This window comes from Cyanistes caeruleus, unplaced genomic scaffold (genome assembly GCF_971803275.1).
Source record: "Cyanistes caeruleus unplaced genomic scaffold, bCyaCae1.hap1.1 HAP1_SCAFFOLD_140, whole genome shotgun sequence".
Taxonomy (NCBI): Eukaryota; Metazoa; Chordata; class Aves; order Passeriformes; family Paridae; genus Cyanistes; species Cyanistes caeruleus.
Genome location: NW_028255934.1, coordinates 269,062 through 292,114, shown reverse-complemented (window position 1 = coordinate 292,114; position 23,053 = coordinate 269,062). Strand labels below are relative to the sequence as shown.

General features: G+C 48.7%; 2 protein-coding genes across 3 annotated transcripts in view; one reads left to right on the top strand and one right to left on the bottom strand.

Moving 5' to 3' along the window:
• The window catches only part of LOC147645970 (maestro heat-like repeat-containing protein family member 7), a 277,303-nt gene that overhangs the window by 40,867 nt on the left and 213,383 nt on the right, over positions 1-23,053 (bottom strand). The window lies entirely within an intron of this gene.
• LOC147645967 (maestro heat-like repeat-containing protein family member 7) overlaps positions 3,480-23,053 on the top strand; it is a 262,646-nt gene continuing 243,072 nt past the window's right edge. Inside the window, exons 1-16 of one of the 2 annotated variants that reach the window (XM_086874039.1) lie at positions 3,480-4,160; positions 4,260-4,418; positions 4,688-4,752; positions 4,862-5,011; positions 5,201-5,349; positions 5,654-5,801; positions 6,051-6,238; positions 6,328-6,465; positions 6,744-6,858; positions 7,031-7,168; positions 7,382-7,558; positions 7,695-7,850; positions 8,009-8,110; positions 8,481-8,583; positions 8,864-8,920; positions 9,210-9,652. In XM_086874039.1, the coding sequence (XP_086730165.1) occupies positions 4,037-4,160; positions 4,260-4,418; positions 4,688-4,752; positions 4,862-5,011; positions 5,201-5,349; positions 5,654-5,801; positions 6,051-6,238; positions 6,328-6,465; positions 6,744-6,858; positions 7,031-7,168; positions 7,382-7,558; positions 7,695-7,850; positions 8,009-8,110; positions 8,481-8,583; positions 8,864-8,920; positions 9,210-9,409 (2,169 nt within the window). In that variant the 5' untranslated portion in view covers positions 3,480-4,036 and the 3' untranslated portion in view covers positions 9,410-9,652. Of the gene's footprint in view, positions 4,161-4,259; positions 4,419-4,687; positions 4,753-4,861; positions 5,012-5,200; positions 5,350-5,653; positions 5,802-6,050; positions 6,239-6,327; positions 6,466-6,743; positions 6,859-7,030; positions 7,169-7,381; positions 7,559-7,694; positions 7,851-8,008; positions 8,111-8,480; positions 8,584-8,863; positions 8,921-9,209; positions 9,653-23,053 lie in introns of those variants that run through there. The other variant, XM_086874040.1, reaches the window with a different exon arrangement.

Below are 23,053 nucleotides of genomic sequence, written 5' to 3'. Positions count from 1 at the left end.
GAAAGAAAAGAGAAAGCAAAGCATAAGGAAAAGAGAGTAAGGGGATTATAGCTACCAACGTTGAAGTCCACTCAGCCGTCCAACGACGCAGAGTCTTCTGTCCGTTGGGGAGATCTCAAAGGAAGGTGAGTTTGGGGTATAATTTTATAGTCTTTTGCAAAGCGAGGGGCGCAGGGCCAAAACCAGATGAGATTGATGATCATTGTAATGAAATTCCATTGCGCAGGGAGCAGGTGTAGGGTACAGAGCGATCCATGTCTTGCAAGTCTTTGCTCACCAGCAGGAACAAGGACAAGGTGTTGTGGAAAACCCATTGCACAGGGTACCAGGCACAAGCCTCTGCTCACCAGCAGGAATGAGAGCCATGAGTCGTGGAAAACCCGTTGCGCAGGTTACCAAGCCTCTGCTCACCAGCAGGAACGAGAGCAGTGTACCGTGCAACCTCCTGCAAACAATCACTGAGCAAACATCCATCTCAGCTAGGCCCAAACCCCCAAACCAAGTCCCTTGTGATATTCAGGGTCTCAGTCTCTGTCCTTGAGACGGTTGTGAGACAGATGAGGGAATCTTCGGACCGTCTCTTACAACTTCTTAAGGGGGTGTTTACAAGTGGAATTCACTTTTTAATAGTCAGATCTGCTGTCAATTCTTGGAAATGACTGATAATTGATCGGGAGGAAAAACTCCCATCAGCCACCAGCAGCTTCAACTTTCTCTCCCTCTAAGCTGTCTTAAAGGTAAAGCTACCCCATGACATGACCTTTGGCTGCTCACTGTAACACTAAAATACCCTACAAAAAAGGACTAGCAAAGACCCGAATGTCAATGGTAAACTTTGTGAACTGTATACAAGGAATAAAGGAGGAAGGGATAAAACTGGCAATTTTTATAGGGTTTGGCAATGCTGTGATGTGGAATGCTTTGTCTGTTCCTGGGAAAAACACAGTCATTAAGACTGCTGGGTTTTTCACGTACCACACGATCTACAAGCTACAGGATTGGTTGAACAATTGTTAAAAGAGCAGCTGATAAAATGAGGAGATGGGAACCTGTCCCAGTGGAGAACCCATCTCCCAGATGGGCTCCATGCCCTTAACAATGGGCCCACTGGGAAATGGAAACCCCTGGGTGTGCACGGCTGCACCCAATTTGCAAACACAGCCATGGACAGTGAGACTTGGACTGCCTGGGAAATTGTTCTGGCTGTGATGGCCCCTGCCAGGGCCACCCCAGAGGCTGCAGGGCTGGACCTTCATGCACTGGAATTCATTAGGAGAAATCAGAAGCAAATGAGAGTTTACAATACAGGAATAAGAATTAAGATTCCTCCAGGACACTTTGGTTTGATAACTGCTCACTGGAGCTTGGCCTTGCAAAGGGTTCATGTCACGGGAGGAGGAATTGATGCAGATTATCAAGGAGAAATTGAAGTAAGTCTGTTAAACAATAGTGAACAAGATTTGATTGTTCAACCCCATGACAAGGTAGAAGAAATATTGATATCGCAATTGAAAAAATAATTGTGAAGAAAGAATATCCACTTCAAATTGCCTCCATTTGTGGATAAAAAGAGTTTGGACCCAGCAGTCCTAATAAAGGAGCCAGAGTGTGGGTCCAGAGGCCAAATGGCCCTCCCAAGCCAGCTGAAGGAACAGCTCTGGGCAAAGACAACACTGTTTGAATCCTGAGACCTGGGCAGGAACAATGGGAATATGTCCCTGCAGCCAAGTGTTCTCTGCCAGAACAAGTCGATGGGATGGGATATTGTTTTACAGACCCTGCCAGACCAAATCTCCCTGTTTGCCCCAACGGCCCCTTTGGAAAATGCTCAGATCCACGGGGCTCCATGTGAAGGCTGATGTGACCCTGAGGGACTTCCACACCAATTCCAGACAGGAGCCTGGCTGTCCCTCAGGGACTGGGACCCGGCACCTCTCCAGCCGAAGGGAAAAGGACCCCAGCAAGCCTTGTTAGCCACAGACAGCGCGGTAAAGCTGAACAGCAAAGGACCTTGGGGACATTATTCTGGAATTCAAAAGGTGCCAGCTCCATGGACAACAGAATTATTGTTCCTAACATGAATGAGAGTGAGGAAAAAGAAGGAGTAAGCTTGTGATGGTAAAGCACAGAAATCCTTTCACATTGTGGTCTCCAACTAGAACAGGGCTTGGTTTCTCCGGAAGGGAAATCTCAGTCAATCCTGTAAAACTGATAATTGCATTCCTGTGTTCCACAGCACAGTTTTCTGTCAGTGTCCCTGCACTGGATCCGTTACAAGTCAGAGCCCATTGACAGAGTTTTGGCCACCCCACAGGGTGAGCCCTCCGAGGGAACCCCATTCCTCCCAACCTGAGCTGAGAACATACCCAGCAATTAGTTACATTGAGTATTTTGGCTACTTTGATCTTTAAATTTTCAAAATAATTTTGATGACTAATGCCTTGATTAAACTTCAGAGGTGTTTCTGGCAAACAAAGATCCTGGCTGACTCTCAAGATACAACTTACAGGTGTTGGGGGTTAGGTGTCCTTTATTTTCTATTTAGTTCTGGCTTGCCTGTGGAATTTTTACTCATGACTTGCAGGGAAAACTTAACTGCGGGTACCTGGTGTGTGCTTGAGGAAAGATAAAGAGTTTGGCTGGGCCCAGGGGGGGAAGGGGGCAGGAAAAGGGGAGGGTGGGGACAGTTTGGTGTCTTCTTCAGCTTCGGAGAAGAACACTTTGGGTACAGAGCTGTTGTGGTGGGGTGATGGGAATTTCGCCATCACCCAGATGGAGCTGCTGCTTCTTCTCCTTCTTCCCTCTTCATTGGTGGCCTCGCACCCCCTGTCCTGCCGGGACGTGTGGCAGTGCCAGCCACCACCACGGAGCTGCTGATCTACCTCAGCCACTGGCCCGGGATCTCAGCTCATCCCTGCTGTTCCAGCTGAGTGTTCCTCAGAGCCCTGCAGGAGCACCAGCACTGACTGCCAACCTGAGGGGGTTTGTGAAACAAAGCCTCTCCTCCATCCTTTCCCGTCTCAGCCCAGAAAGCTGTCACAGGGTCCCTGGTTCTGTTTTCTTGCTAACGCTGTAGTTATTGTTGTTTGTTTGCCTGGTTATAAATATTAGTAAAGAACTGTCATTCCTATCCCCAGATCGCTGCCTGAGAGCCCCTTGATTTCAGGATTATCATAATTTGGAGGGAGGGGGGTCTACATTTTTCATTCCAAGGGAGGCTCCTGCCCTCCCTAGCAGACACCTGTCTCTCAACACCGAGACATTTCCATGAGTAAATTTTACAAAGTTTTCAATAAAATTCCTATTGATAAATTTGCCTCCATTTCATTTCTAACAAGCTGTTCCTAAAGATCCCATCAGGCTGTCTTAGACACTTTGGGCAAGGGATTCCTTCCAAGCTGGGCCACTTGGGGGGGGGATGGGGGCGGCCCCAGGGCAGAGGGCAGGGTGTGCAAGGGCCCTTTGTGACACGCTGCAGCACGGTCACCGTGGGATGGTGGCAACGGGAGCAGATGTCAAAGGGCCCTTTGTGACACGTGCTGACATAGGAGCTGGCGGTGACAGGGCCACGCCACAGTGCTCGGTGCACGCGACGGGTCAGGACGCGCCAGAGCAGTGCTGTGAGGAGCCCCCGCACAGCGCACTCCTTTGTGTCGGACCTGGAGCTTTTCTGAAGCACTGTTCCTACAGGTGACCTCAAGGCCAGACCACAGGTCTTGCTGACCTGTGGCCTTGCTGAGCCTTCCTTTTTAAGGTTCTCTTGAGGGCAGACCGTGGGACTTGGTGACCCGGAGCTTTTCCGACGTGTCGCCCATCCCTGCAGTCTCTGCCCTTGAGACCAGACCACAATCCCTGTCGAGGAGCCTCCTGTCCTTGTGGCAGGAGCCCTCAAGACCCAAGTGCAGGACTCGCTGTCTTGCAATCTTGCCAGGACTTGAGTCTTGCAGGTGCCTTCCAGGCACGACTGCAGGACTTGCTGACTCCGAGCTTTTCCGAGCCATCTCTCCTGCAAGTAGCCATAAATCCAGTCACTGCCATGGAGCAGCGACCCCCAAGAGTGCCCAAGTTGGCCTGGCTTGAGGAGGAGGAAGAAGAAGGCTCTGGAGCTGTCCTGGCACAGGAGTCTGAAGAGGTGCAGGACTTCCAGGCACCACAGGAGGGTGAGTTGCAGAGCTCGGCCTTAGGGCTAGTGCCTGTTGCCAGCTTGGCCCCATCCCATTACATGCCATGCCATCCCCTGGTGCTGTTCCTATGGAAAGGATTGGAGAGTCCGAAAGAAGATAGGGAGCAGCGACCCCCAAGAGTCCCCAAGCTGGCCTGGGTGGAGGAGGAGGAGGAGGAGGTCGAGGAAGAAGGCCCTGGAGCTGCCCCAGCACCAGAGACCGAAGAGGTGCAGCAGTTGCAGCCGCTGGAGGAGGGTGAGTGGCAGAGCTGGGCCACAGGGCTGGTGCCTGCGGCCATCTTGGCCCCATCCCATCCCATTGCATCCCATCTCATCCCATCCCACACTGTCCTGTGGACACACACCCATGGACAGCACAAAAAAGGGGCTGGGGCTGCCCCCGCAGCAGTGGCCGTGCTGCATTCCCTGGGGCATCCCGGGACTGTCCCTGCCTGGGGAACGCAGGGCTGGGCTGTGCTCTCCGGCCTCTCCCGCAGCCCCTCAGCTCTGGCTGCTCTTTGCCAGATGCAGCCATGGACGGCACACAAGAGCAGGACACCGCCCGTGGCCGCTTCCGCAGAGCAGCGCAGGTACCTGCAGCCATCCCCACCTGGGCTGGGCCTGCTGGCACTGCTCAGCCCAGCACCGCACTTGGAGCACTCCATGCAACTTCCCTGCCTTCCTGCCCTTCTCCTACAGTTTCTTTACCAATTCATCACGAGAATTGGCAAGGAAGACACCAGACCTATGGACACTGAGGTCAAAGCATCCTCAGAGGTCTTGATAGAACAGAGCAGCGCTGCCCAGCTGGATCTGCTTGTAGAGACGGCTCTTTTCAATCCAGAGCAAGTAAGCAGCCTGTGGCCAGTCTTTGATCCTCCAGCAATTGCTTGGCTTTCCCAAGCCACGCCTGCTGCTCACTTGAAGCTTTTGAGGCCATGGCAGTGGGCTGGAAGAGAAGCACTTGTCTGGGGAAGAAGCTGGGCACATTGCTGACTCCCTCTGCTAGCATTCCAAGTTTCCCTGTGCCTTCTCCAGGTGCCCGGCGTGGTGAGGTACATCCACCAGTGGCTCATGGCCAATGAGGCTGCTGAGCACAGGATGGACTGGGCCCTGATGCAAGTGGCCGAGGCAGAGCCCGATGATGTGGCCATCACTCTCCTGCGGGTGGCCCCAACGTGTGACAGGTATGGGGCCCAGCTGCCCCGAGGCCTCAGGGCTCCCCAGCCCATCACCCTGTAGAGCCCGGCCCAGGGCTGTGAGCAACACAGACTTCCAGGGCCCTCTGGCTGCTCCCTTTGCCAGCCCTGCTACAAAGTCGGCCCCCGAGCCCGCTGCCGTGCTGCCATCCTGCCCCTCAGGGGCCTGTCCCCACAGGGCTGGGCTGCCTGGCTGCTGCTGCCACTCAGGGCCAGTGGGCACAGGCAGAGCTGGCGGCCAGCTCAGCTCCCCGCTGCTGCCCAGCCCACGGTGCTGTGTCTGACCCCGCAGAGCTGCTATGGCCATGTGGACGACCATCTTGCTCTCGTCCTGGATTTCAGAGGAAGTGACACCGCTCCTCATCAATGTGGTGGGGAGCTGGCCGCAGAAAAACCTGGGCACCTCTGATGGGGACAAGACGGCTGTCTTTTCCCTGACTGTGAGTTTCTGGAGCTGGCCTTTGCTCACCGCAAGGCCGGCCGCCTCTCCAGCAGCTCTGTTGCCTCCTTCCCCCACTGCATCTCCCTGCTTCAGGCACTGGCCACAAACCTGGCCTAGGGGCAGCTTCAGGGCCACCAGGCCCGCTGCTCCCCCTGCGTCTCCCCCGGCCTCTCCCTGCCACGCTCAGGCCCTGCCACACGGACGCCCCGGCACTGAGCGCTGTCTCGGGCTGCTTTGTCCTCTGCAGGCAACTCTGGTGATGTGGAAGATCCTCCAGGGGCCCTGTTGCCCACAGATCCTCACAGTCTATTTCCCCCGCCTCTTTGTGCATCTCCTCTTCCAAACGTACTTCAGTACTTTGTATATGACAGAGGACGTCCATACCTTCTGGAAGGAATGCCAGGAGCAACACGGCCTCTCCACCAGCCCCAACAGGTGCTCCATGCCAGTCCTCTTGTCCCTGCCACTTCCCCAGCCTCGGAGCCAGCGCTCCCAGCGTCACCTGGGCTTTGCTGTGCACACAGGTTTGCAATGCAGACCCTGAAGGCCCTGCTCTGCAGTCTCCACTTGGAGCATGTGGTGGTGGCAATGGAACGCAAGCGTGGCTGGGACACGCTGCTCTGTGCTGACACCCACCACTATGCCGTGGGTCTGCTGGCCAGGTGAGCCCCCCTTCTCCCCACTGCCTCTGGCATTTGTGCCCCCTGCCCGGGATGCCCCCCACAGTCCCCGTGGCCATGGTCCTGAGGACCTCGTCACCGAGGGATGGCCAAGGAGACTGCAAAAGGCTGCGAGAGGAACCTGTCCAGGAGCAGCCACATCTCAAGGGCCCAAATCGCCTCACAGGGTGCTGGGGCAATAGGACAACTGTGTCAGTCAGTCCTGGGAGAGGCTTTTCGCACCCTTGCTGAGACTCTTTCTGCCATTTTCCGCCTTCCAGGGTAATGCGCCGTGCATCTGCCCACTTGTGCAAAAGCATCTTAAGCTACCTGCTTGAGGTGCTCAGCAAACCGTTGCCACTCTGGGATGTCTCTGCCATGGCATTCCTTGTGGAGGTGAGCCTGATGGCCAGCACTACCTCGCTCAGCTCCCTGCCAGCCCTGTCCCCTGGCACAGCCACAGCTGCCTGGGATGGCACCCGCGCCCTGTGCTGCTGCCTGGGCCCAGCCCTGCGCACTTCCAGGCTCCTGCCGGCCGGCTCCCCTCTCACTGCCCTGTGCCTTTCAGCTCCTAGATTGCCTGGACTTGAGTGACTGTGGTGACAGCCTAGTGGAGATCTTGTATAAGTACCTGTGGTACAATTCCACAGAGATGCATCACCAGGTTCTCAGGGCTCTCCTCCTGCTAAAGGACCGTCCCTCCATGGTGAGAAGGGGGCAGCAGCTGAGGCCGTGTGGGCAGCATGAGGCTGGGCAATGCTGTCACTTGGCCTTGGCTGGCCTTTGCCTTGGGCGCTGAGGCAGCTCCTCCCAGCTCTCCTGCCTCCTGCTTCAGCTGCCCGAGTGCTTTGGGACAGCCCTTTGGCCTCTGGGCCCTGCGGCAGCTGCCCGGGCTTTCACACACTTGTGTTCTGCACAGGCCGAAAGAATTCAGAGCCTGACAGGAAGACTAGTGCACCTCCTGTGGGACTTGGACAGTGACGTGGCCAGGATGAGCACTGCTCTTCTGAGCCATATTTTCCTGAAAGAAGACATCCCAATATCCTGGCGCAGGGCCCTGCAGCTGGCTGAGCCGCTCCTGAAACTCCTGGACAATGTAAGGCTCTGTGCCCCAGCCACAGCCACTGCCTGCTGCCCGGACACTTTGTGCCCTGTGCATTTGCAGACCTGTGCCGATGTGGGCCATAAGAAGCCAATGATAAGGTCATTTTTCCTTCCTTCCTTTCATACAGCCTGATAGCCAGGTGCAGCTGCTCTCCATGTCTCTCCTTCGAAGAGTGATGTCTTCAGCAGAAGAAGAAGGAAGAAAGCCCCTGAAGGAACGAGTGTACCAGAGCCTGCTCCCACTCTTTTTCCACTGCCAAGATGAGAATCGGCATGTGGCAGAGGTGAGGACTCCTGGGCTGCTGCTGCGCCTTGGCAGGGGGCTCAGCTGCCTCCTGCCCTGACGCAGGCTTGCAGGCTGCAGCCTCCTCCAGCCCTTGGCACTGGGACACTCCTGTGCCCTGCCTTGTGGGGCCATTTGCTGCTCTCTGCTGCTCCCCAGGCCTCTCGGACAACGCTCCTTCGCGCGGCTGACTTCCTGAAGAGGCCAGACCTGGAAAAAGCTGTGAGGAAGGAGAAGCTGTGGAAGTTTGCCAAGCTCGTGGTAAGGACAGCCTGGAAGTCCCAGCCTCAAGCTACAGAAGCCCCCTGGCCCCGGTGCTCAGTGTGTGGGGCTGGCAGCTGTGCCCCTGCCCACTGCTGCAGCCGGGGGCCGCACGGCTTCTTCTCCAGCCCCCTGTGGCCCCGAACCGGGTGCCGATGGAGCCCCGGCCCAGCGGGGCTGCGGGCCGGGCCGGCACCGCGGCTCCCCGGGCAGCAGCCGGCCCTCTGCCCCCTCCAGAGCCCGGCGCCAGCGGCTGCTGGCCGGGCCTCAGGGCTGGCCGGGCACGGGAGGCCGGGGCTGGGCGCAGGCAGCAGCGCCCGGCCGAGGGGCAGAGCCCGCGCCAACCCTTCCCTCCTGCCGCTCTCTCCAGCTGGCAGACCACAGGATCCCCTTGGCCGAGCACCTGCGTCGGGCCCTGCAGTACCTGCAGGACCCACAGGAGACCCTGAGAGCGGCGGCCATCAGGGTCATCGGTGAGTCCCGAGCCCGGGCTCCCTCCCCGCCCCGCCGCAGCTCGGCCCCAGCCCCGGCTGCTGCCCTGGCAGCGGCACCCGGGCCCGGCGCCCTGGAGCCCCGGCTGCCCTCGGGGCTGCTGCTGCCGGCCTCTGGCAGCCGTGCCCTTGGGCTGAGTCAGGGTGCGGCAAGGGCCCGGGCTGAGCCCTGCCGGGGCAGGAGGCCGTGTGGCCACAGGGCTGGCAGCGCCGCTGGCAGGGAGCTGTGCTGCTGGGACCCTGACAGGCTCTGTGTTCTCAGGGATGGCCGGGGAGCAGCTGAGGGGGCAGCAGGCAGAGCTCCAGGTGTTGTGCAGAGGTGAGCCACGGCAGCAGGCTGACAGTGTTGGCTGTCGGGGGCAGCTGCAGCCCTGGCCAGGCTGTGGAGGGCTCTGCTCCCTGTCCCGATGAGGGGCGGCGTGGGCAGAGCACAGTGAGATTTCAGGGCCACGTGGGGCATTTGTGGCCAGCAGCTTCGGGCTGACCCCCTTGGTCCCTGCTCCCTCCTGGCCAAGGCAAGAGCCGGCTGGCATGGCCCTGGCAGGGGGCTCTCGCTGGGCCCCCACAGCTCTGGGGTCTGACCGTAGCTCTGTTCGTCTCTCTTGCAGCCCTCGAACGCCTGACGGAGGACAGAAGCTGTGCCGTGTCAGACCTGGCACTTGAAACGCTGTATGTCCTCCGGGCCATCCAGAGTGCCCGATATTCCATCCTGCAGAGGATGCAAGACCAAATCCTTAGGGCATGGAGGACACGGCCTCGTCTGTCGGGCCTGGGCTGGCTGCGCTGCTGGAGATGTGGTCAGCGCTGACCTGAGAGGCTCTGTCTTCTGGGGCCACATGGGCCAGCCAGGATTGTTTATTTCATAAGGGTTGTTATTTTCCTATTTTCTCTTCTTTTTAGTATGTAAATAATATAGGATATGTTAGGGCTGAGAGGCTCTATCTTCTGGGGCCACATGGGCCATCTGTTATTTTTTTTTTCATAGAGATTATTCTTTTCTTCGTTTCGTTTCCATCTAGTATGTAAATAATATAGGATATGTTATAAACCACAAGAGTCCCAAGACCTTTCTTTTGCTGCCCAGGTTGTGTGGGGCATAGGGGAAGAGAGAGAAAAGGGTTCTTGTGTTCAGCAACCTGCCGGGGCGTGCAGTGGTGCAGGGGAAATGGCCAGAAGCCCCTTGGCCTTTGGTGGTTGTGCTGAAGCCACAAGCCCTGTGGCAGGCAGGAAGCGCCATCTGTGTCCTGCTGCCCGTGTGTTGCTGCCGTGATGGCTGAGGAGCTGCTGGAGCTCCTGTGGGGCTGCGGCGCTGCTGCCGGGCCAGGCTGGGGGAGCCCCTGAGGGCACGGGGTGCTGGGAGGCCGTGAAGGGATGAGGGGCTGCGGAGTCCCAGACGGGACAAGGCAGTGGGAAGGCACGAGGGGGATGTGTGAGGGAGTGGGTGGCAGGAGGTTCCAAGGGGACAGAAGGCCCTGGAGGAGCCGGGGTGGTGGGAAGCCCTGAGGAATTGGGTGTCAGAGGCCATAAGCAGCCCCCGGGCAGCCGCCTGGTCCCTGACACCCGGCTGCTCCGGTGCTGCCCCAAAATGTCCCCCAGGCCTGCAGCAGAAGGCCTGGAGGCTGGGACACCACCCCAGCAGGAGGGTGGGGACAGCCCGAGGTGCCCAGGCTGGGCTGGCTGGGGACATGGAGGGCAGGGGGTGCTGCCAGGCCACGGCCACTGGGTGCCTCCAGGAAGGGGCAGTGGGCAGAGGCAGGGCTGGCGGCCAACCCGGGCCCTCGCGGCTGCCCAGGCCACGCTGCTGTGACCGAGGCCCCCCTGACACAGAGCTCGGGGCCCACAGAGCTGCTGCCACCATGGGGAGGGTGGCGATGTCTCCTCCGGCAGGGCTGCCCAGTGGCTGCTGCCCAAGCGGCTCTGGAGCCCACAGAAACAGCAGCAGAGTGTGCCCAGGAACAGCAGCAGCCCCAACGTCGGCACCTGCGCACTGAGGCGTCCGCAGCAGCCCAGTGCCAAACAGGGGGAGGCTGTGGGCACAATTGCCTTTGCTTTGGCAAAAGGCTTCAGCAGAGTTGGCCACAATGGCTTTCTCTTCACTTGCAGCCTTACAACAACGCTTGCCAGTTTCAGCTGCAGCCTGTGCCCGTGACTGACTTGGATGGCCGTGCTTGAGGCCGAGCTCGCCTTCCACACTCAGGTGTCCCAAGGCAGAGGCACTGGCGCCATCCTGAGAAAGAGAGAGAGAGAGAGAGAGAGATAGAGAGAGAGAGTCTGATGGGGCAGGAGGCCTGTGCTGCAGCTGCCCTCCCTCTCCTCTGTCCAGGCACCTTAAAGATACATGAAACCAAATCCTGGACTTGCTTGGAACAAAGGAAGAAGCAGCATGCACTGAAAAAAAGCAGGGACTTACACAGCTCAGTTTTGCTCTCCACTTGGGCAATCCCAGAATCCCTGAGCACTTGGTGTTGCAAAGTAGCATCAACATCATCCAGTCTCCAAGCACACTTCCATGGGCACAGGTGGTGTGCAGGCACAGCTGTCACTAGAACTGGGAGAGCACTTTTCCATGTTGACCTTTTCCTCTCCTGGATTTCAAGCAAAGATGAAAAAATCATCTGGTGAATGACAGGTGAATAGTGTAGCTCACAGAACTAGGAGTAGGAGTCTCCAGTGGCCCATGGTGTGTCCATTCAACCATTGTTAGATTGTCCAGTTGGAGCTCAGCGCGGTGCAGCCCGGGCACAGGCACCAGGCTGGTCCATTTCAGCATCCCAAAGTCTTGGTGGCTCCCTGTGCACCCATTGTCTCCTGAATCCATTCTTGAATTCCCAGTTACTGCTGTGCAGGACATGAGAACACAGGAGCAGCTTGTTTGGCTCATTCTTGCCTTTGCTGCTCCTGCCTAAAGGAAGCATCAGGACTATATGCTGATGGAATGGGATCGCTGAACAGCAGGGACTTTGTCTGTAGGGTCTAAAACTAAAACCTTGTCTGACTGCTCAGACACTCTAAAATCCAGGGTGAGAATGACAGCTTTGGCATGGAAGAATCCTAGAAATCTTGACTTGTGATTTATCTAGTCAAGGATTTGAATGCCAATGTGGAAACTACCAAAATATTCAAACTTGTTTTCATTGGCAACCCCTTTGAAATGGCATCAGCAGAGCCCCAGGGGACAGGGTATGACAGTGGGGACAGTACTTGGCAGCTCATGGCTTCAGATGTGGGAGGTAAATATTTTGCCTAGGTACACATTTAAGTTCGAGTTTTCCCAGGGTTTGGATTGACTCGTCATTGCAGGTAACTTTAATCAATGCAAAAGGATGTAAAAGCAGAGTTTCTGGAGAATGTGCACTAGGGAGGAAATAGGGAGAAAACCTTGAACACAGCCAGCAGGCTCTGGAAAAATTTATAAAAGTTACAGTTAAAAATAGATGTAGCTCTCTGACTGTTCAGGCAAGACTCTTTGTGTCTGGAGGTGATCGTAAGATGCTTTAAAATCTTAGGAAATTCGGGAACTCAGAAAGAATTTAGGCTTGGCAAGCCCTGGGAAAAGTAGGCCCAGGGAAATGTTAGGCCTTGTGCTTGCTAAAGATCATGTGAAACTGCACCTGTGTAATCAATATATGATAAATGATAGAATTGTTAGATGTGATTAGATATAATTATTGTTTAAAGAACATGAGGAACAATGTTAGGGGGCTGAGGTGGGATCACGAGAAATCCATGCTAGGGTAAAAACAATGCATACAGTAGAACAGTGTAAGTTTAATAATTAATATGTAATTTGTATAACGATAGAGTATAAAACATGTTCAACTCAAAAACAAATCGGGTCAGATTTGGGTCTGTGTACCCCTGACACCCAGAGCTCTTCAATAAAGCACCTGCATATAATCATTGTGTGATGATGTGTGTGCCTGAACTCTAACATTTTGGTGACCCAGATGGGACCTTGTGAGTGCTGCTGAGCGAGCTCACGACCCGATCCTGCTCCAGCCGGCACCGAGGGATTCTCGGGGAGCCCATCGGCCGCGACCGTCTGTGCTGCTCACAGCGTCCCCAGGAGAAGAGGTAAGGTGCTTTCACTTTGGTTTGGGTGCCTGCCAATAAGACGCAGCAAAAGCTGCGCTTGGTTGGGCTAAAGGAATTCCTGTTGGGATTGCCTGGGCGCCGTCCGTCAGACGACTGCGAAAGCGTTGCAGGTTCGGCATTTGTGGTGTATTGTAGTTGTGACATGGAGAAGCTTAAAGGGGTTTTGGGCAGCAATGCTCTCATAGCAGGTACTTCTCCTTTGGGGTGCTTCTTAGCACATTGGAAACAAGGTCACTTTGGGGAAGAATTACATAAGGCTAAGTTGATTGATTATTGTAATACATGGTGGCCAGGATATGCCCTGGATAGTGGAGAAAAGCGGCCGAAGAATGGATCTTTGCAATATAATACTGTTTTATAGTTGATGTTGTTTTGTAAGCGAGAGGGAAAATGGGATGAACGTTCCGTATGTTGACTTGTTTTTCTATCTGTGAGATAAGCCAGAATGGCGGGCTGAGTGTGGATTGATGGTGGCTAAAGCATTTGCGAATGATAAGTGTGAGGTTTGTGTAAAATAGAAATGTTTAAAACACCTGGCACTAAAGAAAGTTTGTGTTGGGGCAACGAACGATATGGATGTTGATTTACAGGTGGCTTTAAGAGAACCAAAAGAACCTGACTCTGTTTTGTCTGCCCCCACTTCACCCAATCTTATTCCACCTAACCCTATTACACCTAATTCTAGTCCACTTAATCCTCCTTCACCCTTCCCTCTTTACCCTCCTCTCCCGCCTACACCAGATCCTTCTTCCCCAGGAGATGATCAAAATTTAACTTTAATACAAGGAAATGTGAAAAATGCTGGGGGGAAAATAGCAGTAGTGGGTGTAATGATAATAAATCATTATTATATAGTAACACTGGTATCTCACCGGACACGGTCCAAGCTTGCCCCAGTCCTGTATAAAATGGAAAAAGGCTTGGACAGGCAAAAGCAGACTGTGATTGCCCCCTTGAGACAAGGAGTAGGAGCAGAGGGGCCGGTGTTTGTAAAGGTACCTTTCTCTCCTGCGGATTTGGTAATTTGGAAACAATCAGCTGGAACTTATAGAGAGAATCCTGACCAAGTGGCAAGGGTGGTAAAAATGGTTATGAAAACTCAGAATCTGGGTTGGGATGATATACAAGTAATATTAGATACTTTAATGGATTCTGCTGAAAAAGAGATGGTGCTTAGAGGAGCCAAGGAGAGAGCGAGAGAAGATCTCAGGACTGGGGTGGTGACGGGGACTTTAGATGAGAACTTTCCGACCGAGGATCCAGGGTGGGACCCTAATGTATTTAGGGATATTCGGAGGCTGAAGAGATATCAAGAATGGGTTCAGATAAGGGTTCAGAATGCTGTGCCTAAGACTGTGAATTGGTCTAAATTGTGTGAGATAAGGCAGGAAAAGAAAGAATCCCCCACTGTGTTTTTGGAAAGGCTCAGAGAAGCCGTGAGAAAATGTACAGATCTGCAAACAGAAACAGAACCAGCAAAAGTTCAGCTTGCTCTTATTTTCCTTGGGCAGTGGCAAGATGATATCAGGAGAAAATGACGGAAGTTAGAAGGAGAGGAATTAAGGAATTTGGATAAATTACTTGAGGTGGCGTGGAAGGTATACAATAGCAGGGAAAGGGAAGCTAGTAAGAAGCAGCAGCAAAATCTCTTGGCAGTGATACAAGGAAGAGAGAATCCAGGACGCGGCAGGGGTGGTCGTGGACTGGGGAGGGACGGACTCGGCAGAGGACGAGGGGGATCGGTTTTGCCAAGATCAGGGTTAAACCAATGTGCATATTGCAAGCAGGAGGGGCATTGGAAAAAAGAATGCCCAAACAACGCGAAGAACCGGTTTAACCAGGGCAATCAGTTCCCGCAGGGAGATGTTGCCAAGGCTCTGGTACTGGGAGAGTACAGGAGCTGACTAGAATCGGAACAAAAGTCAGTACAGGAACCTTTAGTAACTCTACAATTGGGAGATAAAGAAGTAAAATTCCTGGTGGATACGGGAGCTCCATATTCTGTATTAAATTACCTGAAAGGGCAAATTTGGGACCAAACAACAACAAGAGTTGGGGCCACAGGGAAGGAAGAGAATCGGCCATTCCTGCAACCCCTGGATTTGTGTTTTGGAAACAAAGTTTTGACACATGAATTTTGATATATGCCTGAGTGTCCAATTCCACTTTTAAGACAAGATTTATTAGTAAAACTTGATGCAGTGATAACTTTTGAGACCGGAGAACTTTTAATGAAAATACGCAAATCAAAGACAGGACAATTTTTAATGATAAAAGAAAAACCAGTCCCTGCTATCCCTTGGAAAGTAGAGGATGCAGTGATTCCCTCAGTATGGGAAACAGACATACCAGGAAAATCTAAATTGGCACAACCAGTACATGTGGAATTAAAAGAAGGAGCAAAAAAAATCCTTCCAGGTTAAACAGTATCCTATAAAGGCAGAAGCACGGCAAGGAATAGTAAAGATTATTGAAAAGTTTTTGAAGTAGCAAATTTTAGAAGAATGTGAATCCGAATTTAATGCACCAATATCTCCAGTGAAGAAACCAAATGGTGAGTACAGACTAGTACAGGATTTGAGAGCGATAAATGGAAGAACTAAAGATATTTACCCAGTGGTAGCTAATCCTTACACATTTTTAACATCCGTGAAAGAGAAATATAAATAGTTTACTGTACTTGATTTAAAAGATGCCTTTTTCTGCACACCCCTTGACAAAAAAAGTAGGAAACTGTTTGCCTTTGAATGGGAAAATCCAGAAAATGGAAGGAAAACTCAGCTCACCTGAACATGACTCCCACAAGGACACAAGAACAGTCCAACCCTATTTTCCAGCTGGGGAAGGAGCTGGAGATTTGGACCGAGAACGGGCAAGTACTGAGAAAACAATACCTGCTGTTACAGTATATTGATGGTGTACTGATAGCTACAGAAGAGAAAACAACCTGCATAAAGGTACCAATTGAAATTTGAAATCAGCTGGGAATGGGAGGATATAAGGAGTCTAAAGAAAAGGCACAAATTGCCTGGCAGAGTGTGATTTCCCTGGGATATGAAATCTCACACGGGCAATGTAAGCTGGGTACTAATTGTATTCAAGCTATTTGTGCTATTCCAGAACCCCAGAACGTGCATGAGCTGTGAATCTTCCTTGGGATGACAGGGTGGTGCTGCCTGTGGATCATGGACTATGGACTAATTGCAAAAGCCCTGGATGAGGCCCAGAAGACACAGCCGTTTACCTGGGGCAGAGCACAGAAGGAGGCCTTCCTCAAACTGAAGGAGGCATTGACAACTGCTCCGGCGTTCGGATTGCCAGACTTGTCCAAAGATTTCCAGCTCTTTGTGCATGAAAGACTACACCTAGCACTAGGAGTGCTGAGCCAAGGTTTGGGAAGCTGGGAAAGGCCGGTAGGCTGCTTTTCCAAACAGCTTGACAAGGTGAGTGCTGGATGGCCTTCATGCCTGCGGGCAGTTGCAGCCAGCGTGATGCTGCCACAAGAAGCCAGGAAACTCACCATGGGTAGACACATAGATGTCTCTGTGCCACACATGGTGAGCACTGTTTTAGAACAAAAGAGGGGCCATTGTCTATCTCCAAGCAGGATGATGAAATTCCAGGTAATCCTGACTGAGCAGGATGATGTCACACTAAAGACAACTGACCTCTTGAATGCAGCTCTGTTCCTGGGTACCACAACTGAAGAAGGCCCATTAGAGCATGACTGTGTAGAAGTAATAGAGGACACCTATTTGGCAAGAGAAGACCTGAAAGACATCCCACAGGAGCAAGCAGAGTGAGAGCTATTCACAGATGGAAGCAGCTTGGTGGAGAACAGGACCAGATACGCTGGATATGCGGTAACAACAGTCAGTGCAATGGTGGAGGCAAAAGCATTATCAGCAAATGCATCTGCCCAGAGGGCAGAACTGGTTGCCTTAAGCAGAGCACTAGAATTGAGTAAAGGGAAAAGGGGAAACATCTGGACTGGCTCAGAGTATGCTTTGGAGTAGTGCATGTCCACAGAGTGCTGTGGAAAGAAAGAAGACTGCTGTCTGCTCAAGGTACACACATTAAACATCAAGATGCAGTCCTGCAATTGATAAAAGCAATGCAAAAACCTGAACAAGTAGCAATTATGCACTGCAAAGGACACCAATCAGGAAACTCCAAAATTTGTGAAGAAAATGGAAAAGCAGACTGGACAGCTCGACAGATTGCTTGAGAAGTGCAAAGAACAATGGCATTGATATCTTTAAAAGTTAATGTATCTAAATTTAATTTGCCTCCAAAACCGAAATATTCAATAGGAGATGAGAAATTGGGACATTTGCTAAATGTTTTGAGTTTTGAGACAATTTAGGAAATTTTGTGGGATTTTAATGGAATTTTGTGGGAAATAGAGGAGATTTAGGGAATTTCGTGTGATTTTTCTGGAATTTTGTGGACCTTTGTGTAGATTTTGTGGGATGTTTCTGGAATTTGTTAAGGTTTTGAGGAGATTTAGGGAATTTTGTGGGATTTTTCATGAATTTTTTTTATATTTGAGGACATTTTGTAGGATGTTGCTGGAATTTGGTAAGGATTTGAAAAAAGGTAGGGATTTTTGTGAGATTTTCTGGGATTTTGAGGTAACTTGAAGAATTTTGAGGGAATTTTCTTAGATTTTCTGTGAATTGATGGAGATTTTGTGCGATGTTTCAGGAATTTGGTTGGGTTTTGAGAAGATTTAGGGAATTTTGTGGGATTTCTCTGGAAATTTGTGGTGCTTATCATAAATTTTGTGGGATTTTTCTTAAATTTTGTGGACATTTGTGTAGATTTTGTGGGATGTTGCAGTTATTTGGTAGGGTTTTGAGAAGATTTAGGGAATTGTGTGGGGCTTTTCCAGAATTTTGTGGGATTTGGAGGAGACCTGAAGAATTTTCAGGGATTTTTCCTAGATAATGTGGAAGTTCGTGGAGATTTTTTTGCGACGTCTCTGGAATTTTGTAATGTTTTGAGAAGATTTAGGGAAGTTTGTGGAATTTTTCTGCAATTTTGTGGGGCTTTTCCAGAATTTTTTGCGATATTGAGGAGATTTTGTGGGATGTTTCTGGAATTTTGTGGGATTTTTGTGGGATTTGTACGAGACATGAAGAATTTTTGGGGATTTTTCTTAGATTTTTCTGGAAATTGTTGGAGATTTTGTGAGATGGTGCAGGAATTTGGTTGTGTTTTGAGAAGATTGAGGGAATTTTGTGGGATTTTTCCTGGAATTTTGTGGAATTTCACTAGAATTTTGTGGGATATTGAGGAGATTTTGTGGGATGTTTGTGGGATTTTGAGGAGACTTGAAGAATTTTGTGGTATTTTTCTTGAATTTTGTGGGAATTTGTGGACATTTTGTGGGATGTGGCTGAAGTTTGGTCAGGTTTTGAGAAGATTCAAGGAATTCTGTAGCATTTTCCTGGAATTTTGAGGATTTCTCTTGAATTTTGTGAGATTTGGGGGAAACTTGAAGAATTTTGAGGGAATTTTCTTAGATTTTGTGGGACATTTGTGGAGATTTTGTGAGATGGTTCTGGAATTTTGTGGGATATTGAGGAAATTTAGTAATTTTTGAGGGATTTTTCTTGAATTTTGTGGACATTTGTGAAGATTTTGTGGGATGGTGCAGGAATTTGGTTGTGTTTTGAGAAGATTTATGGAATTTTGTGGGATTTTTCTGGAATTTTGTGGAATTTCTCTAGAATTTTGTGGGATATTGAGGAGATTTTGTGGGATGTTTGTGGGATGTTTGTGGAATTTTGAGGAGACTTGAAGAATTTTGAGGGATTTTTCCTAGATTTTGTGGAAATTGTTGGAGATTTTGTGGGATGTTGCTGGAGTTTTGTAGGGTTGTGAGAAGATTGAAGGAATTTTGTAACATTTTCCTGGAATTTTGAGAATTTCTCTTGAATTTCTTGGAATTTGTAGGAGACTTGAAGAATTTTGAGGGAATTTTCCTAGATTTTGTGGAAATTTGTGGGGGTTTTGTGAGATGTCTTTGGAATTTTGTAATGCTTTGAGAAGATTTAGGGAATTTTGTGAGGATTTTCCAGAATTTTGAGGGGCTTTCAAGAATTTTGTGGGAGTTTTCTTGAATTTTGTGGAAATTTGTTGATATTTTGTGAGATGGTTATAGAATTTTGTGGGATATTGAGGAAATTTAGTTAATTTTGTGGGACTTTTCTTGAATTTTGTGGACATTCGTGGACATTTTGTGGGATGTTACAGGAATTTGGTTGGGTTTTGAGAAGATTTAGGGAATTGTGTGGGGCTTTTCCAGAATTTTGAGGGATTTTTCTTTGATAATGTGAAAATTGGTGGAGGTTTTGTGAGACGTCTCTGGAATTTTGTAATGTTTGGAGAAGATTTAGGGAATTTTGTGGCATTTTTCTGCAATTTTGTGGAATTTCTCTAGAATATTCTGTGATATTGAGGAGATTTTTTGGGATGTTTCTGGAATTTTGTGGGATTTTTGTGGGATTTGGAGGAGACTTGAAGAATTTTGCGGGATTTTTCCTAGATTTTGTGGAAATTGTTGGAGATTTTGTGAGATGTTGCAGGAATTTTGTGGAATTTCTCTAGAATTTTGTGGGATATTGAGGAGATTTTGTGGGACTTTGTGGGATGTTTGTGGGATTTTGAGGAGACTTGAAGAATTATGGGGGAATTTTTTTAGATTTTCTGGACATTTGTGGAGATTTTGTGGGATATTGCAGGAATATGGTTGGGTTTTGAGCAAATTTGGGGAATTTTGTGAGATTTTTCTGCAATTTTGTGGGATTTTGTGGGATGCTTGTGGGATTTTGAGGACACATGAAGAATTTAGTGGGATTTTTCTTGAATTTTGTGGACAGTTGTGGACATTTTGTGGGATGTGGCTGGAGTTTGGTAGGATTTTGAGAAGATTGAAGGAATTTTGTAATGTTTTCCTGGAATTTTGAGGATTTCTCTTGAATTTTGTGGGATTTGGAGGAGACTTGAAGAATTTTGAGGGAATTTTCTTAGATTTTGTGGAAATGTGTGGAGATTTTTTGAGATGGTTCTGGAATTTTCTGGGATATTGAGGAAATTTAATGATTTTTGAGGGATTTTTCTTGAATTTGGGGGACATTCGTGGAGATTTTGTGCGATGTTGCAGGAATTTGGTAGAAATTTGAGAAGATTGAGGGAATTGTGAGGGGCTTTTCCAGAATTTTGTGGGATTTGGAGGAGACTTGAAGAATTTTGAGGGATTTTTCTTAGATAATATGGAAATTGGTGGAGAGTTTGTGGGACGTCTCTGGAATTTTGTAATGTTTTGAGAAGATTTAGGGAAGTTTGTGGCATTTTTCTGTAATTCTGTGGGGCTTTTCCATAATTTTCTTTGATAGTGAGATTTTGTGGGATGTTTCTGGAATTTTGTGGGATTTTTGTGGGATTTGGTGGGGAGTTGAAGAATTTATGGGATTTTCCCTAGATTTTTTGGAAATTGGTGGATATTTTGTGAGATGTTGCAGGAATCTGGTTGGGTTTTGAGAAGATGGATGGAATTTTGTGGGATTTTCGTGGAATTTTGTGGAATTTCTGTAGAATTTTGTGGGATATTGAGGAGATTTTGTGGGATTTTGTGGGATGTTTGTGGGATTTTGAGGAGACTTGAAGAATTTTGTGGGAGTTTTCTTGAATTTTGTGGGAATTTGTTGAGATTTTGTGAGATGGTTCTGGAAATTTGTGGGATATTGAAGAAATTTGGGGGTTTTTTTGGCATTTCTGTGGACATTCGTGTAGATTTTGTGGGATGTTGCAGGAATTTGGTTGGGTTTTGAGAAGATTTAGGGAATTGTGTGGGGCTTTTCCAGAATTTTGTGGGATTTGGAGGAGACTTGAAGAATTTTGAGGGATTTTTCCTAGATTTTGAGGAAATTGGTGGAGATTTTGTGAGACGTCTCTGGAATTTTGTAATGTTTGGAGAAGATTTAGGGAATTTTGTGGCATTTTTCTGCAATTTTGTGGACTTTCTCTAGAATTTTCTGTGATATTGAGGAGATTTTGTGGGATGTTTCTGGAATTTTGTGGGATTTTTGTGGGATTTGGAGGAGACTTGAGGAATTTTGAGGGATTTTTCCTAGATTTTGTGGAAATTGGTGGCGATTTTGTGACATCTTGCAGGAATTTGGTAGGGTTTTGAGAAAATTTAGAGAATTTTGTGGGATTTTTCTGGAATTGTGTGGGAAGTTTGTGGGATTTGGAGGAGACTTGAAGAATTTTGGGGGATTTTTCTTAGTTTTTTTTGGAAATTGTTGGAGATTTTGTGAGATGTTGCAGGAATTTGGCTGGGTTTTGAGAAAATTTAAGGAATTGTGTGGGGCTTTTCCAGAATAGTTTGGGATTTGGTGGAGACCTGAAGAATTCTGAGGGAATTTTCGTAGATTTTGTGGAAATTTGTTGAGATTTTTTGAGATGTCTGTGGAATTTTGTAATGTTTTGAGAAGATTTAGGGAATTGTGTGGGATTTTTCTGGAATTTTGAGGGGCTTTCAAGAATTTTGTGGGAGTTTTCTTGAATTCTGTGGAAATTTGTTGAGATTTTGTGAGATGGTTCTGGAATTTTGTGGGATGTTGAGGAAATTCAGTGAATTTTGAGGGATTTTTCCTAGATCTTGTGGAAATTGTTGGAGATTTTGTGAGATGTTGCAGGAATTTGGTAGAAATTTGAGAAGATTGAGGGAATTGTGAGGGGCTTTTCCAGAATTTTGTGGGATTTCAAGGAGACTTGAAGAATTTTGAGGGATTTTTCTTAGATAATATGGAAATTGGTGGAGAGTTTGTGGGACGTCTCTGGAATTTTGTATTGTTTCCAGAAGATTTAGGGAATTTTGTGGCATTTTTCTGCAATTTTGTGGAATTTCTCTAGAATTTTCTTTGATATTGAGGAGATTTTGTGGGATGTTTCCGGAATTTTGTGGGTTTTTTGTGGGATTTGGAGGAGAGTTGGAGTATTGTGAGGGATTTTTCCTGGATTTTGTGGAAATTGGTGGAGATTTTGTGAGATGTTGCAGGAATTTGGTTGGGTTTTGAAAAAATTTAGGGGATTTTGTGGGTTTTATCTTAAATTTTGTGGGAATTTGTGGAGATTTTATCAAATGTTTCTGGAATTTGGTTGGGGTTTGAGAAATTTCAGGGAATTTTTTGGTATTTTTCTGCAATTTCCTGGGATTTTTCTTGAATTTTGTGTATGTTGAGAAAACGTGAAGAATTTTGTGGTGTTTCACTGGATTTTTTTCTGGAATATTTCTGGAGTTTTTTCAAATTAGAGTAGATTTTTGGGATATTTTTGGAATTTAGTGGAATTTTGTGTAATTGCATCAGATTTTTCTGTAATTTCTGGTGGTTTTGTGGAATTTTGTGAATTTTTTAGAGAATTTTGTGGGATATTTAAATGCTTTAGTGATTTTTGTGGGATATTTCTATAATTTTGTGAGATATTTCTGGAATTTTCAGGATTTTGTGTCTGGTGAATTTGGTGGTATTTTTCTGGAATTTTGTGGGAATTTCAGGAGGTTTTGTGGGATTTTTGTGGAATTTTGTGGAGTTTTTCTGGAATTTTGGAGGATTTTGAGAACATTTGGGGCAATTTTTATGAAGATTTTGATAAAAAAGCTGGGAAAAAAAATGTTAAAACTGCTGAAATTTCAATAAAGAAAGGAGAAAAGCAAAATCATCCCAAGGGACCTAAACTGCGCGCTAAATCCGCATGGTTTGGCCTAACATCAGCCAAATGGGGTGTCATGGGGTAGCTTTACCTTTAAGACAGCTTAGAAAGAGAAGAAGTTAAAGCTGCTGGTGGCTGATGGGAGTTTTTCCTCCTGACCAATTATCGGTCATTTCCAAGAATTGACAGCAAATCTGACCATTAAAAAGTGAATTCAACTTGTAAACACCCCCTTAAGAAGTACAGACAGAATTCTCTTGCCCTCTTTAGTTTCCGGCGTTTGAAGAAGTAACAAAATTCTGTCTCGGCCTCCTCCCCCCTCTCCAGGCCGACCAGGCCGCGGTGGAGGGGGGAGGGAGGGGGAAGAGAAGCAGCGCTCGTCAGCCGAGCTTGGTTTTCAGTTTTTGTTACTAGACTGAAACTTAACACCACGAACTCTTGCAGTTTTCTTAAAGCTTTTAATTCTTTTACTACCTGGATAAACATACAGATTACTCCTTTTCTCAGAAAAACAGAGAGAGAAACAATCAACATAAAAGAGACATCATAGAACCACCAAAAACAGTGAAGAAAAGAGTTAAGTTTGTATAAGAAAGAGAGAATAAGGAAATGCTTTATAACTGAAATATCTTTC